At 42.9% G+C, this 18,266-nt stretch overlaps 1 protein-coding gene across 11 annotated transcripts in view; it reads left to right on the forward strand.

The window, feature by feature from the left end:
• Window positions 1-18,266, forward strand: part of R3HDM1 (R3H domain containing 1) — a 2,579,330-nt gene that overhangs the window by 946,392 nt on the left and 1,614,672 nt on the right. For 8 of the 11 annotated variants that reach the window (XM_044074947.1, XM_044074954.1, XM_044074957.1 and 5 more), the window contains 5 exons: window positions 13,838-13,946; window positions 14,055-14,150; window positions 14,889-14,926; window positions 15,019-15,069; window positions 15,211-15,437. In XM_044074947.1, the coding sequence (XP_043930882.1) occupies window positions 13,838-13,946; window positions 14,055-14,150; window positions 14,889-14,926; window positions 15,019-15,069; window positions 15,211-15,437 (521 nt within the window). The remainder of the gene's footprint in view (window positions 1-13,837; window positions 13,947-14,054; window positions 14,151-14,888; window positions 14,927-15,018; window positions 15,070-15,210; window positions 15,438-18,266) is intronic. The other 3 variants (XM_044074952.1, XM_044074953.1, XM_044074956.1) reach the window with 3 other exon arrangements.

Raw genomic sequence — 18,266 nt, forward strand, 5'->3', positions numbered from 1 at the left:
TACCGGAATACCTAAAAAATGCAAAGAAAAAGACAGACAGGCCGTCAAGGTCCAAAACTGACGATGCTTCTCCTAAGCCAGTCGCTAGTTCGCAGGTACTCAGGCGCTTTCACAGCCACGGATACCTGCTACTTTTGATTCACAGGCTTCTACTGAGACCCATTCGTAGTCAATTATTGAACCTACGGACGTCTCTCCCTTAGATGGGTCCACTTTGCAGGCACCGGCTTTTAAGGGTGTTTTCAGGCCTACAGATTTGTATATTAAATTGACGCCATCTTCAAAACTAAGGCCAAAATCTAAATCTATGTCTAAAAAACCGACGCTTGGGCCACGTGTGCAGGCCCTTATGCCTAAAAAACAAATGATCAAAATGGCTGAAGATTTAATTACTCTGATCAGGGGTAGCCAACCCCCCCCCCCCCTCTAAGAGGCCTAGGCAAGACATTGATTATGAATCTTCTGACCAAGATTCTATTTCTTCTGACTCTTCTAATGAACAGGATTTGTTTATTCCTACTTATGAGGACTCTGCAGAAGACTCCATTCCTTCTGCTTCACCCCCTGAGGATTTTTCTTTTGGGGAAACTTTACATACCTTAAGGGAACATTTCCACTGGGGAAAGTCAGGATTTCTCTGAATGTAAAAAGAGACTTGGGGATTTTCTTCTTCCTCCTCAGCATAGGCCTTTGGCTATACCTCCTGTCCTAGACATTGTTGATGATGTTTTTTCAGAATCTGGTATGGCTCCTGATTCTCTGCCTCCAGCTCCTTGCAAGTCAGACAGATACTACAGGGTTCCTGACTCCCACCAATTCCTTTTCAAAAATCCAATTGCAGATCCTGAAACCATTTCTCAGGGTCCCAAGGGCATTAAGGCCTCTACTGCTAAAAATCCTACCCCTTCTGATAAGAGATTCCAGAGCATTAGATAGATGGGCTTTAAACTGTCAATTTCATATGCTTAAATATCAGCAGCATGTTATGGGGCTGCTTAAACAGAAAACAATGTTGATTTCTGAATGTTTGGAAAACAAAAATGTACAGGATTTATTGCATTCAGCTGAACAAGTTGGAAAACATACTTTACAATGTGGTTTTGATTCCTTGGAGGCCTCTTGCAGGGCTGCTGTTACTGGGTCTGTGCTAAGAAGGCATGCTTGGCTCAAAGAGTAAACTCTGCCTGATCATGTTAAAGCAAAACTGTTGGATGTACCTTTACAACAGGACCGTCTCTTTGGTAATAAGGCTGAAGAAGTTTTAAAAAAGATGGAAGATAAAGCTAAATCTGTGCAAATTGTTAAAGATTTCTTACAAGTGCAACCTCCAAGATTTAGTAGGCACTAGCCTACTAAGAACTGGTCCTTTCCAGTCCCTTCGAGAGCCACTCAAGTCAAACCCAGACATTCCAAAGGCTCCAGGTTTCAGTCACAAGGGGACTTTTAGAACAAAACAATGGGGTGCCTCCTCCTCCTCCAAATCTGGAAACAACAAGGCACCTCCCTATGGTAAGCATTCTCAATGACTTCCCTCTACACTTACCAAGCACTTAACTTTCAGCCACCCCTTTGGGGGGGAAACTGGCAACTTAAAACCCAGGACAAATGGGTTTTAAATATAGTATCCCAGGGATACAGATTTCATTTCCACACGTTGCCAATCCCAAACGGATGGCCAGATCTGCCCCCAAATCAGTGGGCAGAGGCCCAGAAACAAGTACGGTCTCTAATGAACATGGGAGCTATTCAACCAGTCCCAGAAGAGGAAAAGGGACAAGGTTTCTGTTCAAGACTTTTCCTGGTACCCAGAAAAGACAAAGCATGGCGTCCAATTCTGGACTTATCTACTCCAAACGCATTTCTGGACATTCCAAAATTCAAGATGCTGACTCTTCAACAATTGCTTCATATGCTGGGCAAAGATGCCTGGTTGGTAACTCTAGACTTAAAAGAGGCTTACCTGCATGTACCAATCAGGGAATCTTGCAGAAGATACCTCCGCTTCAAAGCAGGCTATTTGCATTACCAGTTCTCTGCACTGCCCTTTGGCTTATCTACTGCACCCAGGGTCTTCACAAAGTACCTGGCTCCAGTAATTGCATTTTGCAGGCAAAGAAATATTCAAATATATCCATACCTGGACGATTGTCTAATTCAGGCAGAAAACAAGGACATTCTTCAAAAACATCTGGCGTTTGTAAAAAAGGCTCTAAATTGTCTGTGGTACACCATAAACGAAAAGAAATCACAACTGGTACCCTCTCAAAAAATTACATTCCTGGGTGCAAGCTTCAATAGAACTGCCCAGATGGCTTACCTTACACCAGAAAAGCAAATTCATTTGGTGACTTACTTTAAAAAGGTGGCCACAAAAAACCTGCTATTTGCACGACAAATTCTGCAAGCCTTGGGGTTCATGGCCTCCTGCATTCTTCTAATTCCATATGCAAGACTGCATATGAGGAAACTTCAGTGGTACTTAGAGTTTATGGAGTCAACATTGTCACAGCCTGCAAACAATGATTCCTATTATACCTTGCCTGCAACTAGAGTTCCTATGGTGGACAGAGGCCTGCCACCAAAACAAGGGACTGCCATTCACTCCACCCCCTGCCGCCCTAACCATAACTACATACGCAACAGACTATGCTTGGGGGGGGCTCATCTGGCAGGGAAGTGCATTCAGGGCAAATGGAGGCCAAATCAAATGCACCTTCATATCAATCAAAAAGAGATACTAGCTGTACAGAATGCACTGACAGCCTTCAAGGACTACCTTCATCCAAGACAATTAATGGTGAAGACAGACAAGACCACAGTTTTGTGGTACATAAACAAGCAGGGGTTTACTCACCCCTAGCCCCTTTGCAGACTAGCCATGGCATTGTTTAACACGGCTGTGACCTGTCAAATTCAGCTACTAGCTCAATTCCTGCCAGGAAAGCTGAATACTCTGGCAGACGGACTAAGCAGAAACCTCATGGACCCACACGAATGGAAACTGGAACCACGGATTTTCAACATGTTGGCACGCAAATGGGGGAGTCCAGACATAGATCTTTTTGCCCCACCCCAGAACTATCAGTTGGACAAGTTTTGCACAAGAACTCTTCACAAAAAAGCCTGGAAAGTGGGTTGCTCTATCATTCAGCTGGAAAAGCCTGTCAGTCTATGCCTTTCCCCCTCTGCATCTGCTCTCCAAAGTTCTACTAAAAGTCAAACAGGACAAACCAAAACTTATTTTGATTGCTCCATACTGGCCTTGCCAACACTGGTACCCACTCCTGCGCAATGTGTCACACCTTCCACCGCGGCACCTGCCTCAGACACCTTACTGTCTCAGCAGAACAACCAAATTCAGCAAACTCGGCTCCAAACTTTGAATCTTGCAGCATGGCTAATCACCTAAATTCACCCTTAGCATCCCTCAGCAAACCTGTGATGGATGTAATTTTGGAGGCAAGAAGGCCTAGTACTAGAAAATCTTATGCTGACAAATGGAAAAGATTCTGTGCCTGGAATCAATCACAAGGGATAAGCACAACAGTTCCCAGTATTCCTCAGATTATTACAAGATTTAACTGAAATGCTTCACAAGGGCCTGTCCTTTTCTTCCATAAAACTCCATGCCTCAGCCATTTCAGCTCATTACAACACAGAACCTCCCCCTCTTCTCTCATCCCATGCTAAAGCAGTATCTCAGAGGGGCCAAAAACATAAGACCACCCAGGAGAGCTCCAACCCCCCTGCCTGGGACTTCAATTTTGTATTGGAAAAACTCATTCTCCCTCCTTTCGAGCCAGCTGCTACTGCAGACTTAAAATTTCTTTCCTGGAAAACAGCTTTCCTTTTAGCAGTCACTTCAGCTAGAAGGATTTCCGAATTACAGTCTCTTATGGCAGTGGAGCCTTTCATTATTTTTCATGCGGACAGGGTGTCTTTGAGGACCAATCCATCCTTCATGCCTAAGGTGGTATCCAGTGTGGCTCTTTCATTTGCCAACGTTCTTTTCCAATCCACAGAACAAGGGGGAACGGATTCTGCATTCATTGGATGTACACAGACAAATTAGATTTTACTTAAACAGGACAAAATCTGAACAACTACTGGTGGCATTTGCTGCAGGGGCAGAGGGAAAGGCTATTTCAAAGCAGACTATTTCCAAATGGATAAGCCATTGTATTTGTTTCTGCTATATGCACCATGGTAAAACTATCCCCCAGGGGATCAGATCTCATTCCACCAGGGCTGCATCTACTTCTACAGCCTTTCTCAGAGGTGTTCCTACCAGAGACATTCTCGAAGCTGCTACCTGGAGCTCATTTCATACATTCACCAAACATTACCATTTACCTTTCTTCTAAATCCAGAGCTGGCTTTGCCTCTGCTGTCCTGCAGGGCCTTATAGCTGGTCCTAATGCTGTATAAATCCATCCTCCCAACTATAGCTTTGGGAATCTACCCAAATGTAATGACTGCAACAGTGAATACACTCGAACATCTACATTTATGGTAAGTGTACACAACTGTACTTTGTGCACCTCATAAGGGCTTCGCATCCAAGTCTAAAGATGTTATAATTCCACTGTACTCAGTCCTCATCAGACCACTAATAGAATACAATGCTCCATTTTACATCTACCTCACCAGACACATGCAGCCACTGGAGAAACCACAGAAGATGTTCTTCATGTTTCAGTGTTGCAGTCATTACATTCGGGTAATCTGCTGGCAGGTTGCCCTCAGTCGGCCTGATTACCAAAGTCTTGGGTCCTGCGTCAGTTATAAAACATGCAGCCAACGCCATTACACCTGTCTTTCTTGCCGTGCGGTGCCTGAAGCAGAAGTAGTTCGCAAGTGCCGGTTGGCCTACTCCTGAAATTTTTCTTTTTCGAGTTTCAAAACCGAAGTCTTCAACTTAAAGCTGAGTACCCCGTTGGGCAAACTTTCTTGCTCCTTACCGATGTCAGTAAAAGTTAATAATTGCATTACTTGTGGAAAGCAAATACCTCATAAAGATTTTCATTCATACTGTATTTCTTGCCTAGGCCCTGACCACAACGTACCTTGCTGTCAGTTTTGTGCTTTATTTAATCAGCGCACTATCCATCGGCGGTATATTTTTGCCTCTAAATATTTTGGTTCTCGGTTTCATTATCCAGAAATGTCATTGATTAGCTATCCGACTACCGGGATTCCGAAAAAACGCAAAGATAAAGACAGAGACAGGCGCTGAGGTCCAAAACTGCCGACGACACTTCTCCTAAGCCAGTCACCAGTTCGCCTATACTCAGTGAGGTGCTTTCGCAGCCCCTGATACCTGCTACTTCTGATTCACAGGCCTCTACTGAGACCCATTCGGAGCCTGGTATGCCACGAGATCCTTCAACTATGGAACCCGTGGATGTCTCTGCCTTGGATGGGTCCAGAGCCACTGTGCAGGCTTTTAAGGGTGTATTCAGGCCTACAGACCTGCATATTAAATCGACACCACCTTCATTACTGAGGCCTAAATCTCGATCCATGTCTAAAAAACCGACGCCCAGGCCACATGCTCAGGCCCCTATGCCTAAAAAACAAATGATAAAAATGGCTGAAGATCTAATTACTCTGATCAGGGGTAGTCAACCCCTCCCCCTCTAATAAGTTTGATTATGAATCTTTTGATCAGGATTCTGTTCCTTCTGACTCTTCTGATGACCTGGATTTGTCCATACCTACTTATGAGGATTCTGATGCAGAGGATTCCGTTCCCTCTGCTTCCCCTCCTGAGGATTTTTCTTTTGGGGAAACTTTACATACTTTAAGGGAGCATTTCCACTGGGAAAGGCAGGAATTTTCTGATTCAAAAAAGAGGCTTAGAGATTTCCCCCTTCTACCTCGGCATAGGCCTTTGGCTATACCTCCTGTACTAGACATTGTTGATGATGTGTTCTCGGAATCCAGTTTGGACCCTGATTACCTGTCTCCGGCTCCTAGTAAACCTGACATATATTACAGGGTTCCTGAGTCCCACAAGTTCCTTTTCCAAAGTCCTGTTGCAGATCCAGAGACTATTTCTCAGGGCCCCAAGGGCATTAAGGCTTCTACTACTAAAAATCCTGCCCCTTCTGATAGAGACTCCAGGGCGTTGGATAGATGGGGTAAAAGGTTTATACTTCTGCAACCTTGGCAATCAGAGCTTTAAACTGACAATTTCATATGTTAAAAAATCAGCAGCATATTATTGGACTGCTTAAACAGAAAATGATGTTGATTCCTGACTGAGTGGAAAATAAAGATTTGCAGGATTTAATGCATTCTGCTGAACAAGTAGGAAAACATACTTTGCAATGTGGTTTTGATTCTTTAGAGGCCTCTTGCAGGGCTGCTGTTACTGGGTCTGTGCTTAGAAGGCATGCTTGGCTTAAGGAGCAATCTTTGCCTGATCATGTTAAACCTAAATTGTTGGATGCTCCTTTAAATCAGGACTGCCTGTTTGGCAACAAGGCTGAAGAAGTTCTTAAAAAGATGGAAGATAAAGCTAAATCTATGCAAACTGTTAAAGATTTTTTTACAAGTGCAATCTCCAAGATTTAGTAGGCACTGGCCTACTAAAAATTGGTCCTTTCCAGTCCCTTCCAGGTCCTCTCAAGCCAAACCCAGACACAGCAAAATCCCCAGGTTTCAGTCCCAGGGGACTCTCAGAACTAAGCAGTGGGGGGGCCTCCACTTCCAAATCTGGAAATAACAAGACATCCCCCTATAGTTAACAGTCTCAATGACTTCCTTTTAAAATTCCCAAGCACTTATCTTTTGCCCGCTCCTTTGGGGGGAAAGATTGCTCTTCATGCAAAGAACTGAAAACTCCTAACCCAGGACAAATGGGTTTTAAATATAGTGTCCCAGGGATACAGATTTCATTTCCACACGTTGCCAACACCAAACGGGTGGCCAGACCTGCCCACAAATCAATGGGCAGAGGCTCAAAAACAAGTACTTTCCCTCTTAAGAATGGGGGCTATTCATCTGGTACCAGAATAGGAAAAGGGACAAGGTTTCTATTCCAGGCTTTTTCTGGTACCAGAAAAGACAAATCATGGCGTCCAGTCCTGGATCTGTCTACTCTAAACACCTTTCTGGAGATTCCAAAATTCAAGATGCTGACTCTTCACCAAATACTTCCTATGCTAGGCAAAGTCGCCTGGTTGGCAACTCTAGATTTAAAAGAAGCATACCTGCACATCCCAATCAGGGAATCTTGCAGAAGATACCTACGCTTCAAAGCAGGCTACTCGCATTATCAGTTCTCTTCACTGCCCTTTGGCTTGTCTACTGCACCCAGGGTATTCACAAAGTGTCTGGCTCCAGTTGTTGCATTTTGCAGGCAAAGAAATATTCAAATATATCCATACCTGGACGATTGTCTAATTCAGGCAGAAAACCAGGGCTTACTTTTAAATCATCTGGCGTTTGTAAAAAGGGTTCTGACTTGTCTGGGGTACACCATAAACGAAAAGAAATCACAACTGGTACCCTGTCAACAAATTACATTTTTGGGTGCAAGCTTGAATACAACTGCCCATATGGCTTTCCTCACACCAGAAAAGTAAATTAATTTGGTAACTTACTTCAAACGAGTGGCCACAAAAACCCTGCTATCTGCAAGACAAATACTGCAAGCCTTGGGGTTCATGGCCTCCTGTATTCTTCTAATTCCATATGCAAGACTGCATATGAGGAAACTACAGTGGTATCTAAAAAGTCTATGGAGTCAACATTATCACATCCTGGAAACAGTGATTCCTGTCAAACCTTGCCTATGCCTGGAGTTCCTGTGGTGGGCAGAGGTCTGCCACCAAAACTAGGGACTACCATTCACAGTATCCCATGCCGCCCAAACCCTAACTACAAATGCATCAGACTATGCATGGGGGCTCACCTGGCAGGGAAGTGTATTCAGGGCAAATGGAACCCAAATCAAATGCGTCTACATATCAATCAAAAAGAAATGTTAGCTGTACAGAATGCTCTGACAGCCTTCAAGGACTACATTCTTCCAGGACAACCAGTGGTAAAGACGGACAACACCACAGTTATGTGGTACATAAACAAGCAGGGGGGTACACATTCCTACCCTCTCTGCAGACTAGCCATGGCATTGTAGAACACAGCCTTGAGCTACCAAGTGTACCTACAAGCTCATTTCCTGCCAGGAAAATTGAATACACTGGCAGGCGGACTACTCAGAAAGCTCATGGACCCACACGAGTGAAAACTGGAACCAAGGATTTTCAACATGTTGACAAGCGAATGGGGGAGCCCAGACACAGATCTATTTGCCTTCCCCCAGAGCTACCAGTTGGACAAATTTTGCATAAGGACTCCCCACAAACAAGCCTGGAAAGTGGATGCTCTGTCCTTCAGCTGGAAAAACCTATCAGTCTACACCTTCCCCCCACTGCCTCTGCTCTCCAAAGTTCTGCTAAAAGTCAAACAGGACAAACCAAGGATGATCTTGATTGTCCAGACTGGCCGCGTCAACACTGATACCCCCTCCTGCTCAGTGTGTCGCATTTATCTCCATGGCACCTGCCTCAGACCCCTTCCCTGCTGTCTCAGCAGGAGAACCAAATTCTGAACCCTCAGCTTCCAACATTGAACCTTGCAGCCTGGCTAATCACTTAAATTCACCCTTATCATCCCTCATCAAACCTGTGATGGATATCATCTTGGAGGCAAAGAGACCTAGTACTAGAAAATCTTATGCTGACAAATGGAAAAGATTCTATGCCTAGAACCAGTCTTAAGGGATGAGCACGGCAGTGCCCAATTTACCTCAGATTTTTGCAATACTTAACTGATATGCTTCACAAGCGCCTGTCTTTTTCCGCCATTAAAATCCACGCCTGAGCTATTTCAGCTCATTATAACACAGAACCTCCCCTCTTCTCAAGCAGTATCTCAGAGGAGCAAAAAACTTGAGACCACCCAGGAGAGCTTCAACCCCTTCCTGGGACCTTAACTTTGTTTTGGAGAAACTCACTCTACCTCCTTTCGAGCCAGCTGCTACTGCAGACTTAAAATTTATTTCTTGGAAAACAGCCTTCCTTTTAGCAATCGCTTCAGCTAGAATGATATCTGAATTACAAGCTCTTATGACAGTGGAGCCTTTCATCATCTTTCATGTGGACAGGGTATCTCTCAGGACCAATCCGTCCGTCATGCCCAAGGGGGGGTTTCCATTGTGGCTCTTAATCAGTCCATTCATTTGCCAACCAACTTTCCCAATCCACAGACCAAAGGGGAACGGATTCTGCATTCCTTGGATGTGCACAGACAAATTAGATTCTACTTCGACAGGACTAAGTCTCAAAGAAAATCTGAACAACTGCTGGGAGCATTTGCTGCAGAGGCTGAGGGGTAGGCTATTTCAAAACAAACTATTTCTAAATGGATAAGGCATTGCATTAATTTCTGCTATAAGCACCATGGAAAACCTATCCTCCAGGAGAACAGATCTCACTCCAAAAGGGCTGCATCTAATTCTGCAGCTTTTCTCAGAGGCGTTCCTACTAGGGACATCCTAGAAGCTGCTACCTGGAGCTCTGTACATACTTTCACCAAGCATTTTCATTTACCAATTTTCTCTGACTCCAGAGCTGGCTTTGCCACTGCTGTCTTGCAGGGCCTTATAGCTGGCCCTAATGCTGTATAAACTCCTCCTCCCAACCATAGCTTTGGGAATCTACCCAAATGTAATGACTGCAACAGTGAAACACGAAGAACATAGTACAGTTGTGTACACTTACCCTAAATGTAGATGTTCGAGTGTATTCACTGTTGCAGTCCTGGTTACCCTCCCTCCAGCCCCCTAACTTTTTCTGTCTATACCTCTACTTTCCTTTACTATGCTTAAAAGCCTTTTTGGTGTATTTGCTTTTTGTTGGAGGTATACCTTTGTGTTTTTATGTTTATTTGCTCCCCATTTGGGGGGCACCTGACATCTGGGGCAAGAAAAACTGATGTAATGGTGTCAGCTGCATGTTTTATACCCCTGATGTCATGGAAGAAGGGACAGCAACCGACGCAGGACCCAAGACTCTGTTAATCAGGCCGACTGAGGGCAACCTACCAGCATATTACCCGAAAGTAATAACTGCAACAGTGAATACACTCTAACGTCTACGTTTATGGTAAGTGTACACAACTGTACTTTTCTCACCAAGGAAGTACAGGACCTCTAAACCATGACATACATGGCTAGACTGAAAGCTCTGTCACTGTACTCAGTATCATATAGGCTGCTGAGAAGTGACTTCTTCCTGGCCTATAGGGCAATCTCTGATCCTGACCTGATGGAAATGCTGCACATCCTCATCTAATGGGACAAATGTCACTTACTCTAGGGATCTAAACCTAGCTTGTGTCATAAACAGAACATGCTGGAGAGACAGATATATCTCAGAGACTACCAAATTCACCCTGGGAGTGACACCCATGTCCCTCATGGAGATGGGTAGTCGGTGTTCACCATAGACTCACTCAGCAAATTATGTCCACCTAATAAGGACAATTGAGCCAACTTGGGATAAACATGACTAGGCTTGTAAGAGCTCTAGTGCTGCTAGCATAATTCTCTTGTATGAACCTTATATGTGTATGCCCATATAAATGTATATATTTACATACACACACAGTATTTCAGATCCTTCACCTCCGAGCATTTGTATTGTTCTACCTTTGCTGTAATATTTCATTTCAGGCTTCTTTGTAAGGCTTACAAACCTTTTGGAGAGAACTTCTCTGCTTGATATCCACATAGCATAAACCATCAGAAAGGTGAACAGAAAATTAGGACTCCTCTATAGAAACAAAATGTTCATGGCTAAACAGACCAAAGCTACTATTGCAAGAACCCACCTCCTCTCCATCCTTCTTTATGCCTCCCCTATCCTAACTAATCTTCACCTTACTGAACTTCGCAAAATGGAATTGTGTTACAACAAGATTGTCAAGTTTACTACAGACTCCACAAATAGGTCCCATCATTGTCATTCCCTAATAGGTTCATAGGTTGGTACTGGGCTATCTGCCCGAAGGCATATATTAGCCCAGCCGCGTTGTGCGGTATTCACCGCCCCTTTAGTAGTTCCTTAGATCCTTGTACTAGCAGCTAGTACCCTTTGCCCCTATCTAGTAGTGCTGTTGGTGTGATCCCCGGTGTGAACTTTCTGTTACCCATCCACTCATCAAGGTTCCTCTTGAAGAGTGATAGTGAGGGGCTTTGTCTTATGTAGATCGGGACCCTGTTCCATAGTAAGGGAAGTCTCTGCGAAGGGAATCTATCCCTCCAGCATGTTCTATTCATTGTTGTGTTGAGGTTTATATCCCTAGAGCGTGTAGCTCGAGTAGATTTGGTTTTGCTAAGATGGAGCATGTTTAACAATTCTGGGTTGAACATGGCTCTGTACGTTAGACAGAGATCGCCTCTGAGAAATCGGTATGCAACAGAGAACAGTCTTAGCTTTTTCAATCGTGCTGCATAGGGCAACTGTTTGAGGCCAGTAATCCTCTTGGTTAGGTACCTCTGTGGTCTCTCCAGCTCCTGGAGATGTCTAGCCAGGTACATTCCAATTGGTGCATTGTACTCAATAATGGGTCTGATGAGGGAAGAGTAGAGGGGCACCATTACATCCTTAGATCTTGATGCGAACCCTTTTGTGATCAGATGGGTCACATAGAAGGATTTTCTAACCACTTTGGCAACATGGTTATCAAAGGAAAGCTGATTATCTACTTGGGTCCGTAGATCCCTTATTTCTTCTTCAGATTTCAGGGGATTACCTCCTATGTTGTAGTTTGCAGGTACTCTGTTTTTTCCAAAGGGGATTACTACGCATTTTTTTGCATTTAGCTTGAGACCATGGCTTTGACACCATGCATCAGTCTCATTTACGCCCTTCTGGAGGATCTCCATGTTGACCGGAGACTCTATTATAGCACCCAGTTTGCAGTCGTCCGCAAACTTAGCCACAGCCCTTCCGTGCTTGCCTGTACTTCTAAGAAATATATGCCTAACAAGAGGGGCCCCAGGACAGAGCCCTGAGGCACACCACTCGTTACTGCTCTGGATTCGGACATAGATCCCGCTACTCTTACTTTATGGGATCTGTCTGAGAGCCAGTTTGCAATCCATCTTGTGACGTAAGGGTTTATGCCCAGGCTGGTGAGCTTATCAATAATGCCTGAATGGGGAATGGTGTCAAATGCTTTAGCAAGGTCAGGGTAAGGCGTGTGTACCTCCTTTCCCTTATCTATAGCTTGAGTAACTGTCTCAAAGAAATCCACCAGGTTCAGGAGGCATGATCTGCCCTTGACGAAGCTGAACTGTGTGGGGTCCAGCGACTGGAGGCTCCCAATCTCTTCATTTATGAGTTCCATAATGATTCGCTCCATAGCCTTAGAGATCAGACTGGTCAAGCTTATTGGTCAGTAGTTCCCAGGGTCAGTTGTGGCCCCACCCTTGTGTAGCGGGACCACCGTTGCCGTGCGCCATTCTATGGGCACATATCCTGTGGAGATGCTGAGACTGAACATGGTATTAAGATGTGGGGTTAATTCCTTTTGGAGCTTGCGTATGACACAGCCTGGGACACCATCTGGTCCCATGGAGGCAGTGTTTTTAGCTTTAGATAGAGCCTTGTTAACCAACTCAACTTAACTTGTTAATGCAACTCAAGTGGCTGGAGCTTCCTCAGATACTACGACTTAATCAAGCCAAAGTAGCACATAAACTTTGCTACTACCCTGAGAAAACGCCTGCACTCAAGCTGCTAATTCAGCCCTACAACACCACTAGAGCCCTAAGGTCAAGCAGCCAAAACCTCTTTCATGTAATTAGACATAAAAATGAAGCAGGAAAATCTCTCTCTGCCTGCACAATAGCCCCAAACTGGAACTCACTCCCAAGCCATATAACTACCAATACCCAATTCAAACACCTCTTGAAATTCCATTATTCACACAATTGGCTCTGCTCTTGCTACTGACCAGGATAAACAATAACTATGCACAGTTGCAAGGATTCTGCTACTCTCTGACATTTTCCTTACGTAGCCCTGCTAATGTCCTTGCTTATTCATCCAAACTCAGCATCAGTACAATAGGATAAAACATGCTAACAACCTGTACACTACACTATTAAAATCTGTACCTGATAAAGGCTATAATCTGTATCTGAGAAAGGTATAAACCTTATCAGAGCTCTTCATGTTCTCATCTTGGTCTTACTTCAATACCTATACTTTTGTTGTGTGGGTGTGTGCATATGTATATGTCTCTACAAATGTAAATGTATTGTGAATGAGAATGTATATATAAAAAAAAAAAAATTTAATTTTCTAATTGTTCGTTTTAACAGATGCATCATATGCTGTGTAAATTTTCATTTTTGTACTACTTAAATAATGTAACACCTAAATTTGTTCTTAAGAATTGCTTAGAACTGTATAAATGCTAATAGTGTAACATGGAGCTTTTCTCCCCGGGCCTCCGCTGAAAATGGACCTGTGTCCAGTCGGACCCTCCCGGTTAACAAATGTGAAATAAATAAATAAAATAAATTGAGGATGCCATATGATGTGAATACCTTGCATAGCGTAATTAAAATATATACAGGTTTTGTTTGTGTCTTCTGGCTCCTTAATGTGATATGTTGTATTTAAAATTTTATAATTTTTCACAACAGGAATAGATTGCATAGATTATGGTCTTGTGTAACTTTGTTTTTGTACTTGCAACAAAAGCATTTGCATTATTTGGGTTGAAATATATGTGCACTGTTCTCTTTCTCTAGACCGGAAGAAAAATTCAATGAACATTTAAAGGATGATAAGACAGATGACTTACAGAAACGGTACATTCTTAAACGAGACAACTTAAGCCTCGATAAAGGTGATAACCAGGTAAGCCAGCAGTGCAGGCTCATTATTTTCCATTTCGCGGATATATGCCCTTGTATTTACAAAGTCATACAAAGTTGGCACTAAAACATTCCTTCGATTTGTAATCAGATGCGAATACGATTAAAGGATGACAGGAGAAGCAAGTCCATAGAGGAGCGGGAAGAAGAATATCAGAGAGTTAGAGACCGGATATTTGCTCAAGATGTAGGTATCATGGAGGGCAAGGAAGAATTGCATTTTTTTAACAGGTGTTGTCTAGTAACTTAGAATTCATAGTCAGACCCTACTAGGATCATATCTGGATGAGATTAACAATGTAGTCTTACCCAGTATGTGATCTTATCCAGTCTGACTGTTATTATATTGGCAAAATTGGAAAATAAAGGTTTATCCATTGCATTCAAAATAAGATTCTATTGAATAAATTATTTTTGTCCTGTTTCCTAGTGATGCAGTATTTAATCTGCCTTTCTTTCTTCCATAATCACAACGTAATGTTACAGAATCCTCTATGGTCCACACTTCTAAATCTGTCTTTTGCCTAGAAATAGCTTACTTTCTTTGTTCATAATTTTTTTATAAAGCCTTTATTGTAATGAAAGCAGTTTATTGAACCAGGGTAAAATTGGTCTTACACTCCTTGTACTGAACCTGCATGACTTTGTTTCATTGCCTGCTTAAGATCTGTTGTATACATTATTTTGTGTGTTAAAAGCATTCTTTATGCATGCAGAATGACTATTTCATCATATTGTCAAGCGTTATCTGTTGCATTCCAAGTGCTATGCTCTTTCCGCGAGTGACTTGAAATGTTTGGTACTTTTCATTGTATTTGTAAAACTAATATTCATAGGGCATATCGTTATTAACTAGTTTCCCAATACACAGCACATGTATTACATTTTGTAACTTTTTTTTTTTGTTTCACACTTGCTTTTCTAGTCTCTCTGTTCCCAAGATGGTTACATCACAGATAAAAGGTAAAAGAACTTTAATATAAATGCTGCATTGTTTTCTCTTTTGCTTTCTCAACAAAGTATTTTAAAATTTGTCCTGTTAAAAATACCAACAGAATCCAGGAGGAGGAAATTAATGGTACACAGCAAAGACGGCAGATATTTAGGTACTTTATATTATGTTCTTTGTAGAAACTATTTTGCATGACTGTGCATGTTAAACGTGTAAGTAAAGCATTCCTTGTTGTGAAAATGCTGATGGTTATATACCTGTTGTAAGCACTAATTTTTTTTTTTTTTTATGGTAGACTTAATAAAGATACATCAGGAAGATCAGCTGGTAGCAGACAAAGTAGTACCGAGAATGAACTGAAGTATTCAGAACCTCGTCCCTGGAGTAGTACAGATTCTGACAGCTCTAACCGTAATTTGAAACCAGCAATGACCAAAGCCAGTAGCTTCAGTGGGATATCAGTCCTGACAAGAGGGGATAGTTCTGGGAGCAGCAAAAGTACAGGCAGATTATCAAAGACAGGTAAGCAGGCTTGTGTAGTGGCAGCCTTTGTACACCAGTGAAGCACCAGTTTGCCACCTAAAACCCCAGTTATTTATTCATCCCTACTGTAGTTTCTCCCTTTGAATATTACCGTAATCGTTTGTGCTTACTGAATTTCTCTTAGAAAATTTATAGATAGAATAACATGATTCTTGAGTATATCTTTTTGTAGTTGTAGTTCACCTGTACTTAATTATCACAGACCAGAAATGCTAAGTAGAATTAGGCTTTCTGTGGTGAGTTTTCTGTCTTTTCACAGACATACCATTGAGGTTAAATTTGGATATTTAATATTTTCTTCTGAAGAACAGTTTTCATCTGAATTAATCTTACTTATTTTCTCATTGAGTGTACACTGGATACTTGCTGGCAGATTGGTAGTTCATCATATTTTTTTATTGTTCTCAAAATAATGTGGGCTTAATACTGAAGAGGGCAAATATTTTTTTTTCTTCAAAGGTAAATTGACTGCAGGTGTAAATGCATGATTGCGCTTAGTCTGCACACACTGCATTATTGTAAATGCTTGTATTGAGATAGATTGCCACTTAAGTCATAGCACTGAATTTGTTAACCATTTTGTGACCTGTGTTTCTTGTCAAGCACATTTGCATGCATTATCTTTTAATCCCAGTGTTAGCCTACATTGTTTTGATCCATTTTTGTATTGTTGAACTTCTAATTTGGTAAAGATTCATCTTCTGTAACATAGAACTTGCCTAACAGATGTTAGGGGCACTCAGACTCACTTTCCCTGGTTGCCTGGAACCTTTTCCCTTCCCATCATGCATCTTTTTTCTCACTCTCCAGTTCTACTTTGGACTTTGCACATAGAGAGAAACATCCCTGGGTTATTGCTTTTTTTTTGCCAAATTAAATGTAACAACTGATGTCTTCATCAGTACAGCATTCTGTCTTTCTCCTACTTGTTTCATTTGCCAGAAATTACTTTCATGCAGATTTTGCAGTATTTAATCTACTTTCTGTATTGTTTATCTTAACACGTACCCGAGTCAGAATACCCATTTGTCGGTTCATAGGTGTGTACTAGGCTAATGGCGCTGGAGCCTTTATAAGCCTAGCCTAAAAAAATTGCCCAGGCACTGTGCCACCTGATGTTAGTTCACAGTGCCTCTATCTAGTAGGGCAACTGGAATGATCCCTGGAGTGAACTTTGTTACCCATCCACTCATCAAGATCCCTCTTGAAGAGGGCCAGCGAGGTGCTCTGCTTGACATGAATGGGAAGCTTATTCCAGAGTATGGGCAGTCTTTGGGAGATGAACCTGTCCCTCCAGCATGTTCTGTTAATTGTGGTAATGAGGTTGTGATCTCTGGAGCATGTGGTGCGGGCATGGGGGGATTGAGATTCATTTAGGTGTAGCATTTCAAGTAGGGCTGGGTCGGATATGGCTTTGTAAGTCAAGCAGAGATCACCTCTAAGTAGATGATAAGAGACTGAGAACAGCTGAAGTTTCTTGAGTCTGTCCATGTAGGACATGTGTTTAAGGCCTAGGATCCTTTTTGTGAGGTACTTTTGTGGCCTCTCCAGCTGTTGTAGGTGTCAGGTACATGCCAAACAGGCATTATATTCGATGATTGGTTTAATGAGGGATGAGTACAGAGGGATGATGACCTTATTTCTTCCTGGATGCAAAACCTTTGGTTATAAGATGTGCCACGTAGAAGGACTTTCTGACCACAGTGGCAGTGTGGTGGTCAAAGGTAAGGTGGTTGTAGACATGGGTGCCCAGATCTCTTATGGCCCCTTCAGTGTTCATTGGGCTCCCATCAACATGGTAATTCGTGGGAACAGATTTTTTTTCCAAAGGGGATAACGCATTTTTTGGCATTAAGCTTCAGGCTTCCGACACGGTCTCAGAGAGGCCCTTTTATAGGATGTCTGCATCACTTGGGGAGTTGATAATGACTCCTAGCTTGCACTCGTCAGCCAGAGTCCTTCTGTGTTGGCCTGGACTTCTAAGAAGTAGATGTCAAACAGGAGAGGGCCCAGGACTGAGCCCTGTGGGACTCCACTCATGACTGGTTGACAGTCTGACGTGGAATTCCTTCTCTGTCTGTGAGCCAGTTTGCAACCCGCCTAGTGATGTAAGGATTGATGCCTAGTTTGGTGAGTTTATCCATGATACCTGAGTGGGGAATGGTATCAAAGGCCTTGGCCAGGTCAAGGTAAGGCTGTATGCACTGCCTTACCCTCATCCGCAGCCTTAGTGACTGCTTCGAAGAAGTCAACCAAGTTCAGCAGGGAAGGATCTCCCTTTAACAAAGCCAAAACTGTGTGGGATCAAGAGTTTGGAGACTGCCTATATCTTTGTTAAGCAGGTCCATGATGATGCGCTTCATAGCTTTGCATACCATACCAGGCTCATGGGGCGATAGTTCCCAGGGTCTGTAGTTGCTCCCCCTTTATGGAGCGGGGTGACTTTAGCAGTGCGACATTCATTAGGGACATAGCCTGAGGTAAGGCTGTGATTGAACAGGGCACACAGATGTGGTGCCAGTTCATTTTCTAGCTCTTGTAGGATGCAGCCAGGGATATTATCAGGTCCCATGGACGCTGTATTCTTGGCTTTGGACAATGCAGCTTTTACCTATGCTGCAGAAATGGTGGGTGCCAGACTGTTTTCTGGTATTGTGATGGGGCCCATGGGGGAGGAGAGAGGGGTAAAGTTGGCACTGAATCTGTTGGCCAGTATGTTGGCTATATCTTTTGGCTCAGTATAGGAAGTGCCATTGTGCAATACCTCAGAGCACATCTGGGTATTGCCTTTGAGGTTTTTGATATAGC

Source organism: Protopterus annectens, chromosome 6.part0 (assembly GCF_019279795.1).
Source record: "Protopterus annectens isolate FY-2018-M chromosome 6.part0, PAN1.0, whole genome shotgun sequence".
NCBI lineage: Eukaryota > Metazoa > Chordata > Ceratodontiformes > Protopteridae > Protopterus > Protopterus annectens.